The sequence below is a fragment of the Macaca nemestrina genome, chromosome 5 (assembly GCF_043159975.1).
Source record: "Macaca nemestrina isolate mMacNem1 chromosome 5, mMacNem.hap1, whole genome shotgun sequence".
Lineage (NCBI taxonomy): Eukaryota > Metazoa > Chordata > Mammalia > Primates > Cercopithecidae > Macaca > Macaca nemestrina.
Window position 1 is genome coordinate 135,959,570 of NC_092129.1, and position 19,925 is coordinate 135,979,494.

At 39.8% G+C, this 19,925-nt stretch overlaps 1 protein-coding gene across 4 annotated transcripts in view; it reads left to right on the plus strand.

Annotated features, from left to right (window-relative positions):
• Window positions 1-19,715, plus strand: part of LOC105490920 (phospholipase A2 group VII) — a 32,370-nt gene extending 12,655 nt beyond the window's left edge. For 2 of the 4 annotated variants that reach the window (XM_011756910.3, XM_011756909.2), the window contains exons 2-12: window positions 1,269-1,408; window positions 7,114-7,235; window positions 7,682-7,826; window positions 9,653-9,746; window positions 11,874-11,942; window positions 12,636-12,759; window positions 13,589-13,702; window positions 14,854-14,945; window positions 16,117-16,287; window positions 18,959-19,107; window positions 19,557-19,715. In XM_011756910.3, the coding sequence (XP_011755212.2) occupies window positions 1,300-1,408; window positions 7,114-7,235; window positions 7,682-7,826; window positions 9,653-9,746; window positions 11,874-11,942; window positions 12,636-12,759; window positions 13,589-13,702; window positions 14,854-14,945; window positions 16,117-16,287; window positions 18,959-19,107; window positions 19,557-19,687 (1,320 nt within the window). In that variant the 5' untranslated portion in view covers window positions 1,269-1,299 and the 3' untranslated portion in view covers window positions 19,688-19,715. Of the gene's footprint in view, window positions 1-1,265; window positions 1,409-7,113; window positions 7,236-7,681; window positions 7,827-9,652; window positions 9,747-11,873; window positions 11,943-12,635; window positions 12,760-13,588; window positions 13,703-14,853; window positions 14,946-16,116; window positions 16,288-18,958; window positions 19,108-19,556 lie in introns of all 4 variants that reach the window. The other 2 variants (XM_011756907.3, XM_011756908.2) reach the window with 1 other exon arrangement.
• Window positions 19,716-19,925: the final 210 nt, after the last annotated feature.

The following is a 19,925-nucleotide window of genomic DNA, read 5'->3' on the forward strand; positions in this document are numbered from 1 at the left end:
GAAATAGGGAATGTATTGGTGTGAAGAAGGAGGTTAGATTGCAATTTTAAATCGATTGATCCAGGAAAGTGTCACTGAGAAAGTATCGCTGGAACAAAAACCCGGAAGTGAGAGGATCAGTCATTTGGGTGTCAGAGCAAAGAGGATTCCCACAAAAGGGAAGATATTCAAAGCCCTCAAGGTGGGGATGGGGGGTGGGTGTGGAGTACTTGGCATGTTTGGTGAATGGCAAGGAAGCAAGTGTGATTGCAGCAAGTGTCCAAGAGGGGATAGTGGAAGGATTGGGAGTGTGTTCAGTAAAGGCTATATAGAGCCTTATATGCTATTTTGGGTGAATGGCTTCTGCCCTGTAACATATGACACCATTTGGGGGTTTTGTGCAGAAGGGTGACACAATCACTCTGGCTGCTGTGTTGGGGATAGATTATAGGGTCAAGGGCAAAAGCAAGGAGACCTGTTAGAGGTGATGGCAAATTTTAGATGAGAGATGGTGGTGGCTTGGACCTTTTCTATCCCCCACAAAAGTTGAAGGGCCAAATTTTAGAGGGGAAAATGGGTGCACAAATGCAAGATAGTTTTTGCTAATAAGATGTTAGCATACAGCCTAATTGTAATATAATTTATTATTACCACGCATCTCATATTCTGTTGTTTCATTTGCTGATTCAACAAGCATCTATGCAATACTACTTCTTGCCAGGCCCTCTATTAGGCACTGGGACAACAAATAAGACCTGACATCTGCTTTTTGGAAACTTGTATCATAGTAGGATTATAGAAATTACCAAGAATATAACATCATATTAACACCCAAAACAACCACCGCAGCAGAAATATAATCACTGTATAATTAAATGATGGCAATAGCCAAAATTTATCAACTGTTTACTATGTGCTAGACATACCTATGGATGTTATTACGAAGATGATAGATGGTTGTTATCTTTGTTATATTTTGTTGGCTATTTTTATTGCTGACTATACTGTTATAAAGTTAGAAAACTAGTGACCAAAAACTTAATCTAACTGTCTGAAAGTATTATTTCTGTGCTCTACAATCCAATGTAATCCTTGGTAATGTAGGTAATGGTAATCCTACATTACCAAGGATTTTACTATTCTAGTGCCAATCTAAAACCCAGCCCAGAAAATACATGTTTTATTTTTTCCAAGTGTTACTAGTACCTCAGCCTCTCTTGATTTGTCAGCCTATTTAAGGCCTCTTCATTGCATGTTTTTTTTTCTTTTAATCATCTGCTTTAAAGAAGACTAAGCTGAAACTGCTGCTCAGCTCCCAAGATGGTGCCACCCAAATTGTGTGTGCTTTTCTGCCTCTGCGGCTGCCTTGCTGTGGTTCATCCTTTTGACTGGCAATACCTAAATCCTGTTGCCCATATGAAATCATCAGGTAAGAGGTATATTTGTTCAAGGTCTTGAGCAACTGATCTGTTGCCATACTTCAAGTGGGCCCCAAGAAGTTGCACATCTGCACATCTAAAAAAGTCCTATTTAAATGCTTATGGAGATCCTGCATTCTGCTGGAGTCGGGGAGAGGTTCTCACTTTTTCCTTATTTCAATGGAAATTGAAGAAGCGCCTGTGTTCTTCAGTGTCAGGACTGCAGGACAGAACCAGGATGGGATATTTTAAGATACACTGGAAGCTCAGCTTGCAATCACCAAGGAGAACCTCCTTAATGCCACCCCTTTTCTCTCCAACTGCCCTAACATATGCCCACACAAGCATAGTAATGCAATGGCTCTGGAGTCCACTCCAAGGCAGTCTCAAAACGTGCTTCCATGAGGCGGAGAAGAAGCAGGTGTCTTGTTCAACAGGCCTAGTCCTGGTTAATAGTGGAAAGTCATGTGAGATAACAGTTTCAGGTCTTGGGATCCAAAAGGAAACAATCTTTCCTACCTAATAATAGAGAGAAGTAGGGACAAGGGAGGTGCTAGGGAGTTCCAGATGAGAATGGATGTGATCACTGATTCTTTCTTACCTTGTGATAAGAGGGGAAAGAAAGCGGAGGAAAGCTTAGACAAACCTAGGAGGAGGAGGGGCCAAAACAGGACAGCCATCTTTAGACAGCTACATTTAATGTCATTAAGAGGGACCTTAATTGCAAAGAGATTGTTTCTGGAGCTTTGCAAATTCCTGCTCATCCCAGAGGGTTGTGATGCATAAACTTCTCTTCCCAGTCTCCTATGGAAAGCAGTGTAGGTGGCTTCTGAATGGTGTCATAGTGACTATATCTACAGAGCTGTGCACCTGGGTAGTTGTGGGTCACTCTGGATCTAGTTGTTCAAGCTTGATGGGTGACTCCTTACTATAGAATTTGCAAAAGAGCTTTCATAACTCAGTACCTTAAATTCTGCCCTACTACATAACCAGGAAAATGAATGCATTAGGAGAGGTCCTATATCTTATATCTACATTTGCATAGGAAATAGAATGACATCCGCAGGTCCATTCATCCTACAACACATCAGGAAGTTAAGTCATCAAGGATACACTAGTGACTAAGATAATAAATTTATAGCCAAATTCAAGGGTCCTGCATCCTAGATGACATTAAGTTCATTTTTCCTATTACCTTTTCTGTGGATTGAGAACAGGTAATATCTTATATGGTGGGAAAATAATCATCCAGGAAACATTTATATCATTCACTTTTTATTGGTACAGGATAAAAATTTAAACAAATTTTAATTCCCTTTATCTTTAAAAATCATTGGAAAGCTGTCACTGGACTGACAGAAACTTGAGGACAGGGACATTGCTTTATTTATCTTTATAGTCCCAGCATTGAGCCCCATGCAGTGCCCAGATGAATGCAGGCCAGGCATGGTGGCTCACGCCTGTAAAACCAGCACTTTGGGAGGCCAAGGTGGATGGATCACTTGAGGTCAGGAGTTCAAAACCAGCCTGGCCAACATGGCGAAACACCATCTATATTAAAAAACAAAACAAAACAAAAACATAAAATTAGCTGGGTGTGGTGGTGCACACCTGTAGTCCTAGTTATTTGGGAGGGTGAAGCAGGAGAATTGCTTGAACCCAGGAGGAGGAGGTTGCAGTGAGCCAAGATTTCACCACTGCACTCCAGCCTGGGCTACAGAGTGAGACTCTGTCCCAAAACAAACAAACAAAATGAATGCATACATATTGGTTTAAAGTATTAGAAATAGTTTATTAAATAAAATTAAAATAATAGGTGATTCTTTATAATTTCTTACTAAATGAATACACAGAAAATATGGCTATGCAGGTAAAAAGGTTTCTAAGAATGGGCTAGAGATATCCTCTTTGCTAATGGAGGACCTAAAGCCATATAAGAGGGTAATTTTCCTAGCATGTTTACAGTTCATCTCCAAACCCAAGACTGAACATCAGGAATATTTGACAAATGAACACCACCAAAAATATGTAATAAAATTAATAGCATACCATAGGTTCCAATCCTCCTATTAAAATAAAGTTGAAGAAAACTAAGAAGAGACATTTATAAATTCTAAACCACAAAACCGTGTGAGTGGTCATTTGATCTGATGAGTTTCCTCCTTCCAATTCCTTAATGATGACTCCTGACAGATGGTTAGAGAATGGGAAATCCAGGCCCATAACCAGGTCAGCTGCAGGCTATGGAGCCTGTTCCACTGCCACCCCCAGCACCCTGGCACTGGTGCACAGGACCCCATAGACCTATACCAAAACCTGGGTCAGCCTGACGATTCCTGAGGCCTTCTCAGGGGTCAGGTGTCCTGAAACAGGTAGACTTATAGCCTCACCTTGACATGAATGCTCCTGAATGCTGAGTGAGGAACCTTCTCAGGGAGAACAGGTGTTGGACAACCAGGGCACTCCTAACTTATTGGAAAAGGTTCCCTGGTCCTTTGGAATTGAGAGCTCACAAATGGAGGCTTGTGTTGGGTGAAACCCTCCCATGCCTCCAGAACTGAGCCTCCAATTCTAAAGGTTAGTGTCTCCAACAGCAGCTGTGACTCTGGGGCTCCTTAGCGAGTTGTGTGAGTCAGAGGTCTCCCTGCCCCAAGCCCTGCACAGGCACACCATGTCTGCCTAGGGGTGGGGGCGCAGTAGCGCCAGGCTGCTCACCACAGAAGAAAAGGCAGGTGTCCCTGCCCTAAGGTCCTCCTCCTTGGGACTTCACATCTCCCTGTTACACCAGAAGCATGGCTCAATAGATACTCTTTTAATGGAAGAAGAAGAGCCTTTTGTAATTCTAAATAGACCCTGAAAGTTCACCTTACAGGTAAAGTTTAAAAAAAAAAAAAGTTTCTGGGGTTTGAATCTACCTCGGGGGAGGTTAGACCTGCTAAAACTTCCCTAAGGACTCAGCACAGATTTAGCTAGCAAGAGTAAATGAACTCTGGGGAAGGAGTAAACAGCATTAGTTGTCTGCTCATTATGTGTCATGTTTTGTACTAAGAACTTGACCTACATTCTCACCTCATCTTTACAACTGTCCTGTGGGCTGGTCAAGTGCTTTTATGTCATTTTACGAATGTGGATCAGAAAGGGGAGCAAATTGCCTAGGCCAGAGGATTATAGCTTGTAAGAGGTACACCTGAAATCTGAAATAGAACCATGTCCCTCCAATTCCCAGGGTTTGTTCATCTCAACCCCCTCTCCCCTTGTCTTTCTTGAAACTACCTCCTACCATTTGACCATGGATTGCTGAGCAGTGTGTCAGGCCAGGTGGTCTGGAACTTCAGCCCAGTGTCCCTTAAACTTTAATGGGCACTCCTTTTCTAATTCAGTAGAACTGTGGTGAAGTCCAGGAGCCTGCGATTCCAAGCTCCATGTGGTGCCAATGATGCTGGTCCATGGATCAACTTTGAGTAGCCGAGCCTTATGTATTGAAAGGCTTCATGATGGGCAGGTGTTTCACACATGAGTCACCAGTGTGGAGGCTGTAAATTGGTTTCTTCCCATGACTCAAAACCTTTCTGGGCAGTGTTCCATGGTATTAATACAGATGCCTTACCTAACATAGCTCTTGATAGCTGGCTAGCAGAGAGTAATCAACTCTCACCATCCAATGGAAGGAATGGGTGGGCAAGCTGAGTATGTCAAGAAAAGTGAGAATCTGAATATACTGATATATGGATTCAACATCTTGGAATTAAATATGGATTTGATTGGGATTTGGAAAGGAGAACAGATGAAGCTGCAGGTGTGTGGAAGGATTGCACCAGAAAGATAAAAGGAGTTGTAGGAGCAGGTAAGTAAAATACTACATATGATAAAGGGTTTAAAGGAAAACAAGAAAGACCAGTGGCCATTCAAGTTAACTAAGCTCATTTTCACAAGTATTTGTTGAGCACTGTCTATGTGCCAGACACTGTGTTAACATCAGAGGATGCAAAGACATGGATATGACTCTGGAGAAATAGCCTAGTGTAGAATGTAGACACATCATTTTAATATGTGATAGGAAGAATGATTACATGTGTGTAAACACACAGGCACATAGAATCTATATAATACTAGGTTGGAATGATTAATTCTGTCTAGGGAATCAGAGAAGGCTTCAGAGAAGACAGGATATCTGACCAAGGTGTTGAAGTTTGAATAGGAGTTTGCCAAAGGGATTTAAGCATAGGCAGTAGCATTTACAAAGGTGCAGAGGCATCAAATCAGCCCAGTGTGTCACTCAGGGGTACTGTAGCACAAGGAAGGGGGATAACTTAACGGGAAGAAGCAGAAGAAGAGTATGAGGCAATGGGCCTCCAGTGGAGGGTTTGCAGTGCCCAGAAACTTGGGATTTAACTTGTGCACCTGTGAACCTCAGTATGTTTCAACGCCAGAGCACTGGAAGGATAGGCCACATTTTTGCAAGTAGCCGTGTATTTGCTTAGGAAAGCATGTGGAGGTTTAAATTCCTCATACAAACTGCCTTCCAAAAAGATTACAATACATTCCCCCTTCAAGGAAAGAACACTTGCTGATAGGAAGCCACTGAAGGATTTTAAGAATTGTCTGGTGTGATTTGTGCTTTAAATCCCTCCAGGAGCTGTGTAAAGGATGTGTTTGAAGGGGTCAAGATCCAAAGTGGGTAGAACAGTTAGGAGAGAGAGCAACAGTCTGATCAAGAGACAGTGAGGGCATAAATGAGACAGTTGAACTAGAGGGTCAGCGATATATTGTGGAGATCGTTCTAAGCTAAAAGCTAATGTTAGCAATAGAGGCTTGGGGCTGGGTGCAGTGGCTCACATCTGTAATCCTAGCACTTTGGGAGGCTGAGGCAGGTGGATCACGAGGTCAGGAGATCAAGACCATTCTGGCCAAGATGGTGAAACCCCATCTCTACTAAAAATACAAAAATTAGCTGGGCATGGTGGTGCATGCCTATGCCTGTAATCCCAGCTACTCAAGAGGCTGAGGCAGGAGAATCGCTTGAACCAGGGAATCGGAGGTTGCGGTGATCCAAGATTGCACCACTGCACTCCAGCCTGGCAACAGGGCAAGACTCCATCTCAAAAAAAAAAAAAAAAAAAAATAGAAGCTTGGTTGAATGTAGGGGGTTGGTGGGAAAGAGGTAGGAGAGTAGGATGATTCCCAGGCTTCTGACTTGTAGTGCAGGAGATGAGGAGTTCTTGAGTTGTAGGCTGTGTGGCTGGAAGATGAGAAGGGGGAGTTGAAAGATGGTCATTTATTTTCATTTTGGAAACTAAATGGCTTTGACATTCTTATGGGAAGGACATCAGGTAGAGATGCTTAAGGAGAAGTTGTAGGCACAAATCTGAAATGTGAGATAAAGTTCATGTTTAGGAAAAACAGATTGTGAAGTCATCTTTAATATACTCTGGATAGAAGTAGAATGAGAGGGCAAGGCTGCAAACATTAGGAGGTAACAGTCCAAGGTAGCTTGGGAGAAGGGCTATGTCTACTTTCATCTCTTTACACTCCAAAACCCCTACACAGTGTTTCGAACAGAGCAGACCCTCAATAATTGCATATTTTACTTGTTAGGTTGAGAAAGGAAGAAGGCCAGAAACTATGGGAAGTAATTTGATTCCATTGGAATTCCTTTGCATAATAAAATCTGATGTGTATTGGATGACAAATGAGATAATATATACCTGTTTTTCAGCGTGGGTCAACAAAATACAAGTACTGATGGCTGCTGCAAGCTTTGGCGAAGCTAAAATCCCTAAGGGAAATGGGCCTTATTCCGTTGGTTGTACAGACTTAATGTTTGATCACACTAAAAAGGTAATGCTTAATTTATACAACTTATCCTGATACTCTAATATTGTCTGTCACTATGTACCACTGGAAGGTGTTCAAATGTGACCTTGCCCTCACCTGAGAATGACTCATTTTGCAATTTGTATTGTTTCATATGAAGGCTTTTACTAGTTTAGCCATTCCCCAATTCACTGCTATTGTCTGATTAATTTCCCTATAAACCCTGTTTTTCACTTCATAAAATACCTGAAGCCAGGCTGCTTATATTTTCCTTTCACTGAGAGAGAACATTGTTTTTCTGTTTCTCTTTCATGACTGTCTTCAATCACCACAGCAGCCTAAAAAGTTCTCTAGACCTCTTTGTGAACACAGAGGTATTTGGGTCCCCACTAATTAAACATGCAAAATAGCTGCTCGAATGTGTTTGAGACACAACTTCTCTAAAAGTGCATTAATTTCTTTCTTAACAGGGCACCTTCTTGCGTTTATATTATCCATCCCAAGATGATGATCGCCTTGACACCCTTTGGATCCCAAATAAGGAGTATTTTTGGGGTCTTAGCAAGTATCTTGGAAAACACTGGCTTATGGGCAACATTTTGAGTTTACTCTTTGGTAAGATTTCTGTTGGTCCTCTGTAGGCTTGCATATAAGAAAACCTTGAAAACAACAATAATTTCAAGCAGTTAAGACCAGAGTAGATTTTTCTCCACTCCCAACAGCTCCAAAAATGATAAGGAAATTATTTTTTTAAAGCCCAGGCAACTATGACAGAATCAAGGGTTCTCATTTTGTCCATTCTGAGTTGGATGGGAGTGGCCGAGAGTATCAGACTGACTCTGACATCTTTCTATGGCTGCTCTTTAGTGTTCATCTGACATACCAAGGAGAAGGCAATACCGTGGTGAGAATAGCAGGTTCTTTGGTGTGGCCACTATCCTGCATGTTCTGTGCTAAGTTAGACAAAAAGGGAAAGAAAGTAGAAGCCACCAGACTCTCTAGATCCAAAACAAAGGAGTCAAAGCTAATGCCTTACTTGTCATAAATGAAGAGACTCTACTCTCATTTGCATCACCTACCCCCATTACTAAGACCATCTGATGTGCATTCTTCACTTACTGTCTACATTACATTAATGTAGACTTTTCCTTCCTTACCTGTTTGACTAGACACGACTGTTGAGCTGATGTTAACTGTGTCTTCACATTTCTCCCACAAAACTATCTACAACTTTTGGGATTCATCTTAAACATCGGCTTCTAATTGTCTTAAAAACCACTTACAACAGACATGAAAATACCATAACTCTGCATATTTATATTGCAAAATAACTTATAAATCGCTTCCATAGCAATCATCACATTCAGTCTTTGTGACCACATCTGCATTTTATAGACGAGAAAATGAAACACAAATGATTGCTGATAATAATGGTGATAATAAAAATTGAGAAGTGCAAGAAGACAGTATATCCGTTTTTGAGCCCCTTACTATGTGATGGGTAGGTGCTTTACATATATTACCTAATTAAATAAAATTCTCACAAAACCCCTATGAAAGAGGTATCATTTTCTCAAGTTTACCCAAGAGGAATCTGAAGCACAGAAAGTTTGAGGAACTTGCCCAAGATCCATAGCTAGGAAGTGGCAGAGCTGCATCCATGACTCAGTATGAAGTCAGTGGTTTCTCTACCTTTTGCTGCATGATTATGACCAAATCATAATGAACAGCATCTCTGTTTCTTAGATTCTAGCTCTCAGTGTAATATGTGTGAGCTTTTATGGGTAGTTTGGTTTCAGAACATTACCTTTGAAATTTTTCCAAAACCTGGGAATGGCAATAAGTAGCAGCCTTTATGAATACACCTGTGAAAATCTCTCACCTTAAGTCCAGAGCTGTCAGTGACAACTCATCGTTAATAATCCTGTGGTCTGAGGAAAGAACTTACGCCGGATGCGGTGGCTTGTGCCTGTAATCCCAGCACTTTGGGAGGCTAAGGTGGGCAGATCACCTGAGGTCCGGAGTTCGCGACCAGCCTGACCAACATGGAGAAACTCCGTCTCTACTAAAAATACAAAATTAGCTGGGTGTGGTGGTGCATGCCTGTAATCTCAGCTAATCCGGAGGCTGAGGCAGGAGAATGATTTGAACCCAGGAGGCGGAGGTTGCAGTGAGCTGAGATTGTGCCACTGCACTCCAGCCTGGGCAACAAGAGCAAAACTCTGTCTCAAAAAACAAAAAAAACAAAAAAAAACCTTACAGTTCGGGTCTTTGGTTGGTGGGTATCTAGTAGCAGTCTTTTTAATGAATCTACGATTATTCATCCATAAAAAAGTAGATATAAATCAGATGGGTCTGCATTTTATGCTAATGAGATATGAATTAAATTCACTAGCAACACTCAGAGAAAACACTAACTATAATCTCCCATTGTTGTGTAGGTTCAGTGACAACTCCTGCAAACTGGAATTCCCCTCTGAGGCCTGGTGAAAAATACCCACTTGTTGTTTTTTCTCATGGTCTTGGAGCATTCAGGTAATCTTTGAGAGGTTGAACACTTTTAGCTTCCAGGAATAAATGACAATTTTTTTAATTCAAAAAAGAAATAGCAGATTTGGGAATGTCATGCAGGCCCTTGTCTGGAGGAGTTAGGGTTCCTCAATAATTGGCTGTGGGTCTGTTGATCAGTCCTAGCCCTGTCTGGTCAAGTAGTTTTTTTCCCTACTACCAGCTCATTGAGATTAGCCTCACAGCAGAGAAGAAAGGGTGTTGCATTTTTTATAGTTGTCCTTCTATACTGTAATATTTACACCCTTAAAATTATCCTCTGTAAAGTTTAGGTCTTTTGAAAAACCAATTTCAGATTAGCTCTGAAAGACATTTGTTAAGAGAAGTATCTGTGAAGGCGAGAGAAGGAGCAGGAAGAGATGGGGAGAAACCTTGGACCATGACACAGGTTGGACATCTGAAAAGGTGATGGGGAAGGGAGAAGGATCAGATAAGAAGAGCTTCAGACTGCAGCATGGTTCTAAGAAATATTGAGCCAGGCCAATGGAAGGAGTGCTTGGCCAAATTTGCTTATCAAGAGTCCTGTATCTCATAGGAATGGGTTAATGTTAGTACCCATGCTGTGCCAAGTCTCTGGGAGCAGCTCACTGGATGCTTAGATTCCACTTGACCATGGTGATGGATCCAGAGGGGCAGGAGCTGGATAGGGTCTTTAGTAAGCTATGAAGTCTGTAGCGTGATAGCTGAGTGGCACATTTTCCTGACAACAACCACCCTCTTCACTTTCTTCCACCACTTTATCACCTGTTGCCCCTCTTCTACCTCAGGGGATTGTAAAACACTCAGAAAATAAGAGAGATGGCTTTTAGCTGGGCACAAGTTGGGTAGCACCTGCAATAAAGAATTCTCTTCAGCACTTTAAATGTAGTTCAGCTAGCTATTTGATTTCTCCTACACTAGTGATTGGCAAATTAGAACCCAAGGGCCAAATCCAGCCCACTGCCTGTTTCTATAAAGTTTTATTGGAACACAGCCACACCCATTCATTTTTGTACACTGTCTATGGCTACTTTTGTCCTACAACAGCAGAGTTCAGTAGTGGTGACAAAGACTGTATGGCCCACAAAGCTGGAAATATTTACTCTCTGGCCTTCAGCAGAAGAAGTTCGCTAATCCCTGTGCCATATCATTTCCCCCTCTTGAAAAGGTCCTGTATCTTCAGCAATAAAGACATAGTTTCTAGCTACCTCCTTTTTATTCTCTGCGGACATTTCCTATTGGACGCATGGTATGGGGAAAAGGTTGTGCAAATGAAGCTGTGGAAGAGGGCATAAATGCAGTGCTTAGCACATGATTTTTCAAGTATTTCACCCAGTCCAATCATTTAATAATAGCTAACATGTATTAAGTATTTACCTGTTTCTAATATGATTATAAGTACTGAAAATGTATTAATTCAATTGATCCTCAATGATGAGGTACCATACTATTATAGCATCACCATTTTATAGATAAAGAACCGAGGCAGAGAAAATATTGTGACTTATTAAAGGTACACAGCTGACAAGTGGTAGAACCAGGGTTCAAAGACAGTGGTCAGACTGCAGTTCTCATTCTCATAACTACATACTGTAGTGCTTTCCTGTATACATTATCTTAGCAAAACCTTGCAGCTACCGTAAAACAAACACTTTACTCTTAGGCCCATTTTACAGATGAGGACAAACATGCAGTAATTACCTAAAATCATATAGCTGGGAAGGGGCGGAGCGAAGATTAAAAACCCAAAACTCTCAAAGGCAATATTTATAATCACTGCACTGGGTTTTCTCAACTTCAGTAGTCTTGACATTTTGGACCAGATAATTTCTTGTTGTGAAGGGTTGCCCTGTGCATTGTAGGATGTTTGACAGCATCCCTTTACCCACTAGACATCAGTAGTACCCTCACCCACATTCATGATAATGAAAATACCTCCAGACATTATCAAATATCCCCTAAGGAAAAAAATCACCCTCCTTTAAGAACCGTAGCTCTCCACTCCACCCCAGGGCACTACTATGGGATGTAACGGCCTCCATGTTCCCAGTTTTGTTAGTGGACTCAGCCTTGTAATCATGACTGGTAGTTGTAATGCTTCTTTTTGTTTTGAAGGACAATTTATTCTGCTATTGGCATTGACCTGGCATCTCATGGGTTTATAGTTGCTGCTGTAGAACACAGGTATGTTACCTGATGTAATTGGGCTCTTTGGCCAACTACAGGGAATGTCAATGCTCATAATTATGTTTCTAATTTTCATAAAAGTTTATTTAAAATGTTGATGGAACTTTCAAGTATGATAACATGATGAGCAAAAAAGGAGATTGAGTCTGTCGACTTAAAAGACTTAAAAACACCCAACATTTCTAGAGGGTTTCTTGCCTGCCGTGTTCTATGCAAAATGTTTTTTATACACCATCTCATTCAGTCTTCATAACAATCCTATGAGATTGTTATTATTGTTGTTGTTGTTTTAAGGAAGGGGAATATAGAGGTGATAAAGGGTAATTTGCCCAAAGTCACACAACTAGTAAGTGGCAGGGCCGGGATTGGCTTCCTGAGAGTGAGTTTCAACATGGCTAACATTGCCTCCCAGAATTAGGAAGATAGAATGCTCATAATTTTGTTTCTAATTTTCATAAAAGTTTATTTAAACCCAAAAGTTTAAAAACCTGCAACTTGACAATAGACAATAAGGTTTTTTTTCCTGGAACTCCTTTAGGGTCTTCTTTAATTTAAGAGAAAGTATAGAGTGGAAGAAGAGAGGGACGTCAAAAGATCAGAGGAAGTTGAGTCAAGGATGGAACTGAGAAACATGGGCCAGATGAGGAAGGGAAGGAGCATGCATAAATAATAATTTTACTTGTATTATAGAGATAGATCTGCATCTGCAACTTACTATTTCAAGAACCAATCTGCTGCAGAAATAGGGAAAAAGTCTTGGCTCTACCTTAGAACCCTGAAAGAAGAGGAGGAGATACATATACGAAATAAGCAGGTACATTGCAATGAAAGGAGAGGTGGATGGTGACCTAAAAGCATGTACAAAAGGATGACATTTGTTAATTTAATTTTAGATATGGCAAGTTATGCTTCTAGCTCTCCTATTTCCCATTCTCAAAAGACCTGTCAATAGATTCCCGGAGTAGTAAAATTCCTTTAATGGAATATCTCGTTCATAGTGAAAACAAAGGCAAATACAAAAATGTGGGAGATGACGGTGACTATTCAGAAGTCCCCTGAATTAAAACTTCTAATTTTAGAATCTAAAAAGTGCTAGAAAATAAATTCATAGATTCTTCCTCACAGGCAATATAAAAGGACTACTTTTCAGAGAGGCAGTATACAATAGAATTAAGAGTATGGGCCTTAGAACCCAACTTTCTATGTTTGAATCCTGGCTCCACCACTTAATTTTGTTATAAAATAATGAATAAAAACATTGTCTGTCTGACAGAGCTATTAGGGCAATTAAGTGAAGCATACTGGCTTCCTCTTTATAGTGGGTGTTTTACATATATTATTACATTTGAGCCCACCCACATTTCCTTTAGGTAGGCATTATTGTACAATCAATGGAAACTCAGAGAGGTTAAGTAGGTCATCTCAAGTCACATAGTAGGTAAGCAACAGAGCCAGGATTTGGACCAAGCTATACCTATGTGCAAAGCTAGGGTCTCTGTCATTATGGTAGCATGTAATAATCACTAATCACATTCCCAGTTTATAACTGACCAACGATTTTTCCCACATACAGCTTCTACACAAACTTTAAAATAAGTGTTTTAACTTTTTACTTTGTCATTTCCTTCTAATAATTATATTAGGTACGACAAAGAGCAAAAGAATGTTCCCAAGCTCTCAATCTGATTCTTGACATTGATCATGGAAAGCCAGTGAAGAATGCATTAGATTTAAAGTTTGATATGGAACAACTAAAGGTAAGCTAAAAAAAGAAGTAATTTTTCTCTTGTCCTACAGTTCTTTATTGTTTTTTGTCATCTCATTTTCTGCTGTATTGCAAGGTGCAACATCATAAAGGGCTGCAACCACCTCCCTCTGCAACACACACACACACACACATACACACACAAAGCAGTACAGGTAAAGTATTGCAGCAATTAAGAATGCATTGTCTTGGACTAGATATGAAATTGCCAAAAGTTAGTCAGTTTTGATCTACAAAAACAGCAATATCATATGGTTCAACTTAACTCCCGTGGAAGTGTTATTATTTCATGGACAGCTCCTGCTAGTTTTTAAGCTTGACCTTGAAAACTTGACACAAGTTTGGGAGTGGGCGGAAAAATATCAGACAGAGTGGGCAGCAATGAGCAAAGACTCAAAGGTGTGTGTGGCACAGAGAGTGCAGGGATTAGGGGGAACTAGAGAAGAAGATGACGGTCTGTTCTCCAGATACAATGAAGAAATTTGTTGTCCCTCAAGCAGCCACTCTCCTCTGTATCCTTGCCTTTGTACATGTTGTCCCCTTGGCCTGACACACTCTTCCCCTTGCCTAACTCCTACTTAATTTCAAAACTCCAGTTAAGCATCACCTCCTCTCAGAAGTTTTCTTGGACCCCAATGCCCACTTCTGGACCGGGCTCGCTGTCTGTCTTGTGTGCTCCTTTGTACCACTGTACAGTATTGCATCATGCCTCTGTGTAACTTTCTTCCCTGATGGACTGCAAGCTCACTGAAATGAGACTGCAGTGCCTGGCACAGAGTAGGTACTCAATAAATACTCATGGAAAGAAAAAAACAAATAAACATGGGGTGAGGAGAGGCAGAAGTCAGAACTGATGTTGAAATTTCCAGTGTGGGTGACTACAAAGACCATTAAGTTTACTTTCAAACCTTTACATATATTATATATATATGTGTGTGTGTGTAAATGTGTTTTATATGTGTATGTATATATGTATATGTGTGTATGGTATGTATAAATGTATGTGTGTATATGTATATTCTATTTTATAAGAAATCAAGGTATTTAACCATCCCCATGAGATGAACAATTATATAATTGACAAAATCATTTCTTCTAACATGACGAGATAATTATAAATTTATATCATGCTTTTTCACATAGGACTCTATTGATAGGGAAAAAATAGCAGTAATTGGACATTCTTTTGGTGGAGCAACGGTTATTCAGACTCTTAGTGAAGATCAGAGATTCAGGTAAGAAAATAAGATAGTAAAGCAAGAGAATAGTAAATTACTGGAAGAGGGGGAGTGATAACTCATGTAAGATATAATTGTTTATTCAAATTCTTAGTGAAGAAGGGATCTCTTGGAGTTTATAAGGCTATTCTTTTGCCCCCATCAAGTACTCTGTATACATTTTCCTAGGCTAAAACATCTACTTCTCCTGCTATTAAAATCTCCCCTTACTCCCATGTTTTCCCTCATTATTCTTGTCTACCCAAGGGCTTAACACTTTTCACTTAAAAATTTGTCTTTATATAATTTTTTGGGACATAATGGTTGTGATAATATTGTCATCTTACAGTATTGCCAGACTTCTCCAGTGGGCAGGACATTTTTTAATTAGCCTTTTCCCCCTTCCACCTTTAAGATGGAGCGGGATCTAAAATTACGATTATTTGGATAGGAGTGGGGACCAGACCCCAGTTTTCTAGCTTGCAGGAACATTTTCTTTCTTAAACTACTTCATTCCAGACTGATGAGATCACATAGGGCCAACTGTACAGACAGTGGGCAGGATCATTTGTAAAACTTCACCTCAAATTTCTTAGAAGTTCATTTCAGTGTAAGATAATTCTCTTCTTTCATCCATTTAGCAAAAGGCAGGAAACGTAGGATAAACTTATTTTTTAAAAGGAAGTTAGTTCCATTTTCAAATGATATGCTCCATGTGTTTTTCTTCAACCCTCTGACAGTTTTTCAGCTGAAGCGCCTCTAAATGTAAAGTAATGGGCCAGTTGCTACTCTGAAAAAGCTATAATAAATACACTACAAGGTGCATAAAAGCTCTGAAAACAAAGGTGCATTTATTATACTTTTTCAGATACTCCACAGTGTTGAAGAAATTATTATGTATTTAAAAATTTATTTTGAATAAAAATTGTTAAGGATATATCACTCAAATGGTTGCAATTCCTAAAAGGCATATAAAGAAAATGATTATACATAATTCCAGGTCTGATACTTTACAAAACTAATCATATCTCTTTCCCACATTGAAGCATAATACCTCTTTATTCCAATGAGATAACCCATAATAAACTGGTATGGTGCATGTCCACCAATCCTAGCATTATTAGGATGTTCTCAATGTTGCCTAGTATGTAACCAGTTTAATTTCATCATTGTCAACAAATATCTACAGATGTGGTATTGCCCTTGATGCATGGATGCTTCCACTGGGTGATGAAGTATATTCCAGAATTCCTCAGCCCCTCTTTTTTATCAACTCTGAATATTTCCAATATCCCGCTAATATCATAAAAATGAAAAAATGCTACTCACCTGATAAAGAAAGAAAGATGATTACAATCAGGTAAGTATTAGTGGCTTATTTCATTATCTGAAACAAACTTGAAGCTTGGGTAAATAACAATAGATATCATTGGGTAACCATTACAGATTTGCTGAATTGGTTGTTTAGACTTTCAATAAGGAGAGAATTAGATAATCTCAGTTTCTAAGAACATTTAGTCTTACTCTTTTTAAAATGGGAATGTTAATGTATATAGTATATATACTGGTTATATTCGTCTGTTCTTGCATTACTATATAGAAATACCTGAGACTGGGTAATTTATAAAGAAAAGAGATTTAATTGGCTCACAGTTCCACAGCCTGTGCAGGAAGCATGATGCTGGCATCTGCTTGGCTTCTGGGGAGGCCTCGGGAAACTTACGATTATGTCAGAAGGCAACGCGGGCATGAACACTTCACATAGCCAGAGCAGGAGGAGGAGAGGGATGGGTGACGGTACTACACACTTTTAAATAACCAGGTCTCACAAGAACTCACTGTCACAATGACAGCACCAAGGGGGATGGTATGAAACCATGAGAAACTGCTCCCATGATCCAATCACCTCCCACCAGTCCCTACCTCTGACACTGGGGATTCTAGTTTGACATATGATTTGGTGGGGACACAGATCCAAACTATATCACTGGTAATTTTTAAAATTAGCATAATACTATATACTACTTTAATCTAAACATCAGAACATGCCTACAGATTTTTGGGGGTAGAGCTAGGGGGAAGTATTTCATCATTAAGCTGGGCTAGGAACTCTTTAAAGAAAAAGTCAGATTATCTATCGAGACCTGCAATATACTTACCTGTTGAGAAAGAATATGAGTTTATAAATTCCCCAAAGCTATAATGGGGTACCATCAAGTGTTGGCAATTCTTGTATCCTGGAGGTGAAAAAGAACTCCTGATAAGGTTTTGAACTCTCAATGAGATATTACAAAGCAAATATGGACCTGAACTCAGCCCTTTCCTATCTGAAATCTGGTTTATTTAGGAGAAGAGAAGAGGCAAGAAGGAAACATACAGAGTATAGGCAATAACCACTATGGGCTCAGAGAATAGAGGGGTCTCTTCCAATGGAAAAGGATTCATAGATGATACTAAAATTGGATTTTGTTTCGATCAAGAGAGTTTAGATAGTAAGGAAGGGTTTAGGTATTTCAGGCAAGGACTTCATTTAGCTTATGTGTATGTGCAAGTCTCTCTAATTCTAAAACGGAAATAATACAGAGCACCTAACCCTCCCTCAACCCTACTTCCTTGCTAGGCTCTCACCTTTTCTTTCTTCCCTTCTCTGCTAGAAACCGTCAAAGAATAACAAATATTAGTTATTGCGTGTGCTTACTTCTACTCACTCTTTAAGTCTTATGGTCTAGCTTCCTGGGCCCCCACCGGCATGCCAAAACAAAGACACTAAAGGCCTGCTGCATGCCACACCAGCAGCCTCTTCAGAATCTCAACCTTGCTTTCTGCATCTGTTCAACATTGCTGACCACCCCTCTTCCTGCTCCCTTGGCTACTATGACCCTCCTCTTTACTGCTTCTCCTGTCATTAATACTGCTCCTTCCATTTCTCCTCCTCCAGCCAGTTCTCCACAGTCAGAGCATCCAAGCTTCTGCTCGCAATTCTCTTGTAATCCTGCCGTTTATCTTCTTTATGTTTCTGACATTCGAGTTTCCTACTACAATGTGGGGAAGAGTGAGAGGGAGTTAAGTGGCCCTATTTTGAGCTTAGAAAACTAAGAGAATGATGGTTTGCTTATAAGAACCAGCAGAGTCAAGAGGCAGAGTAGCTTTGGGTGGGGCTGGGAAGATGTCTTTTAACTTCACAATTTCTTAGCTTGAGAACGGGGGAATCTGTTTATAGATGTCTGGCCACAAACTGGATGATTATATAACTTACATGATGACATAGATGAAACATTTGAAGTAGAAGAGATTGCAAAGTGAGAAAAGAATTGGTCTGGCAATAGAATCGTAAGGAATGCCTACTTTCAGCCAATGGAAAATGGGTGAAGAGCCAGTGAAGAACATAGAGTGGTTATTGTCAGAAGGGAAGGTGCAACGTTAAGGAAGTGAAAAGAAAAAAAGTGCAAGAAAGCCATCAAGTGTCAAATGTCCCAGTGGTGGTAGAAAATAAGGACTAAAAAAAGGCCATTCTATTTGACATTAGGCTATTGATGAATGTAGAGAGCAGTGCAAATGATATTTATAAAGTGCTTACAGTTTAAAACTGGGAAAGGTGTTGTTTGAAATCTATTTCCTCTAAGGCTTAAATCTAAAGTGATTTAGATTTAAAGTGACTAGCATCAAATACATACCATGTTCAGTGGTGAGGGCAGGTGGCAGGCTCTGGCTGTGAGTTCAGGGACCCTCAACACACAAATTGGAAGTATTCCAATTCACTAAAAAGCAAGAGTCATTTCTTCTAAAATGAAGATACCAAGCAAGACCAAGATTCTTTGTTTTTCTAGAGGGAAGATGAATATACTCTGGGATCCCTAAACAAACAGCCTGTGACCCTTGAAATACATCTAAGTAGATCAAATTACAAGTTTTATTTCTTCCTTGGTTTTCAATAAACAGACCAACAAGACCCGTATCTTTCTTACACCCTAACTAAAAAATTAATAATTTTATCAAACAATGTGACTTTTAAATGTCTTGTTTTCTTTTAGGGGTTCAGTCCATCAGAATTTTGCTGACTTCACTTTTGCAACTGGCAAAATAATTGGACGCATGCTCAAATTAAAGGGAGATATAGATTCAGATGTAGCGATTGATCTTAGCAACAAAGCTTCATTAGCATTCTTACAAAAGCATTTAGGTAAGAAACTAATATTTTTTCATGAAATAAACCAGATGAATCTCAGGACAAACCTGTCTATCTTAATACAGCTTTAGTACCATTTAAACTATTTCCAGTTGGTTTACAATGGAACAAAGCAGTAAATCAATTTGAAAACAGAAATTTGAGAGTCAATTTTGCTGCTTTACATCATATATATTATAGAAAGCAAACCCAACTGTTTAATAGTCTTTGTATGAAGCCTAGAGTGGACTTCCATGTTGAGGATACTGACAGCAGGTTGCCTCACTCCTATCCCGTTTGCATTCAGCTGCTAAAGCAGCCATGGGGCAGCTGAAACAGAGCATTGTCTCTACCATCCTAATGCAACTTGGGTAATTTGTAAATCTGTATTGCCACGTAGGGGCACCAAACTGTTTAATGCTCTCAAAAGTTTAATATGTTCATTAACACTTTATATTTTACAGGACTTCATAAAGATTTTGATCAGTGGGACTGCTTGATTGAAGGAGATGATGAGAATCTTATCCCGGGGACCAACATTAATACAACCAATCAACACATCATGTTACAGAGCTCTTCAGGAACAGAGAATTAGAATTAGGATTAAAACAGTTTTAAAAGTCTTGCTTCAAAACTGCCTAAAATTATGTGTGTGTGTGTGTGTGTGTGTGTGTGTGTGTGTGTGAGAGAGAGAGAGAGAGAGAGAGAGAGAGAAAGAGAGAGAGAGATTTTTAATGTATTTTCCCAAGGACTTATATTTTAAAATATAGGCTATACTGTAATCGTGATTGAAGCTTGGACTAAGAATTTTTTCCCTTTAGATGTAAAGAAAG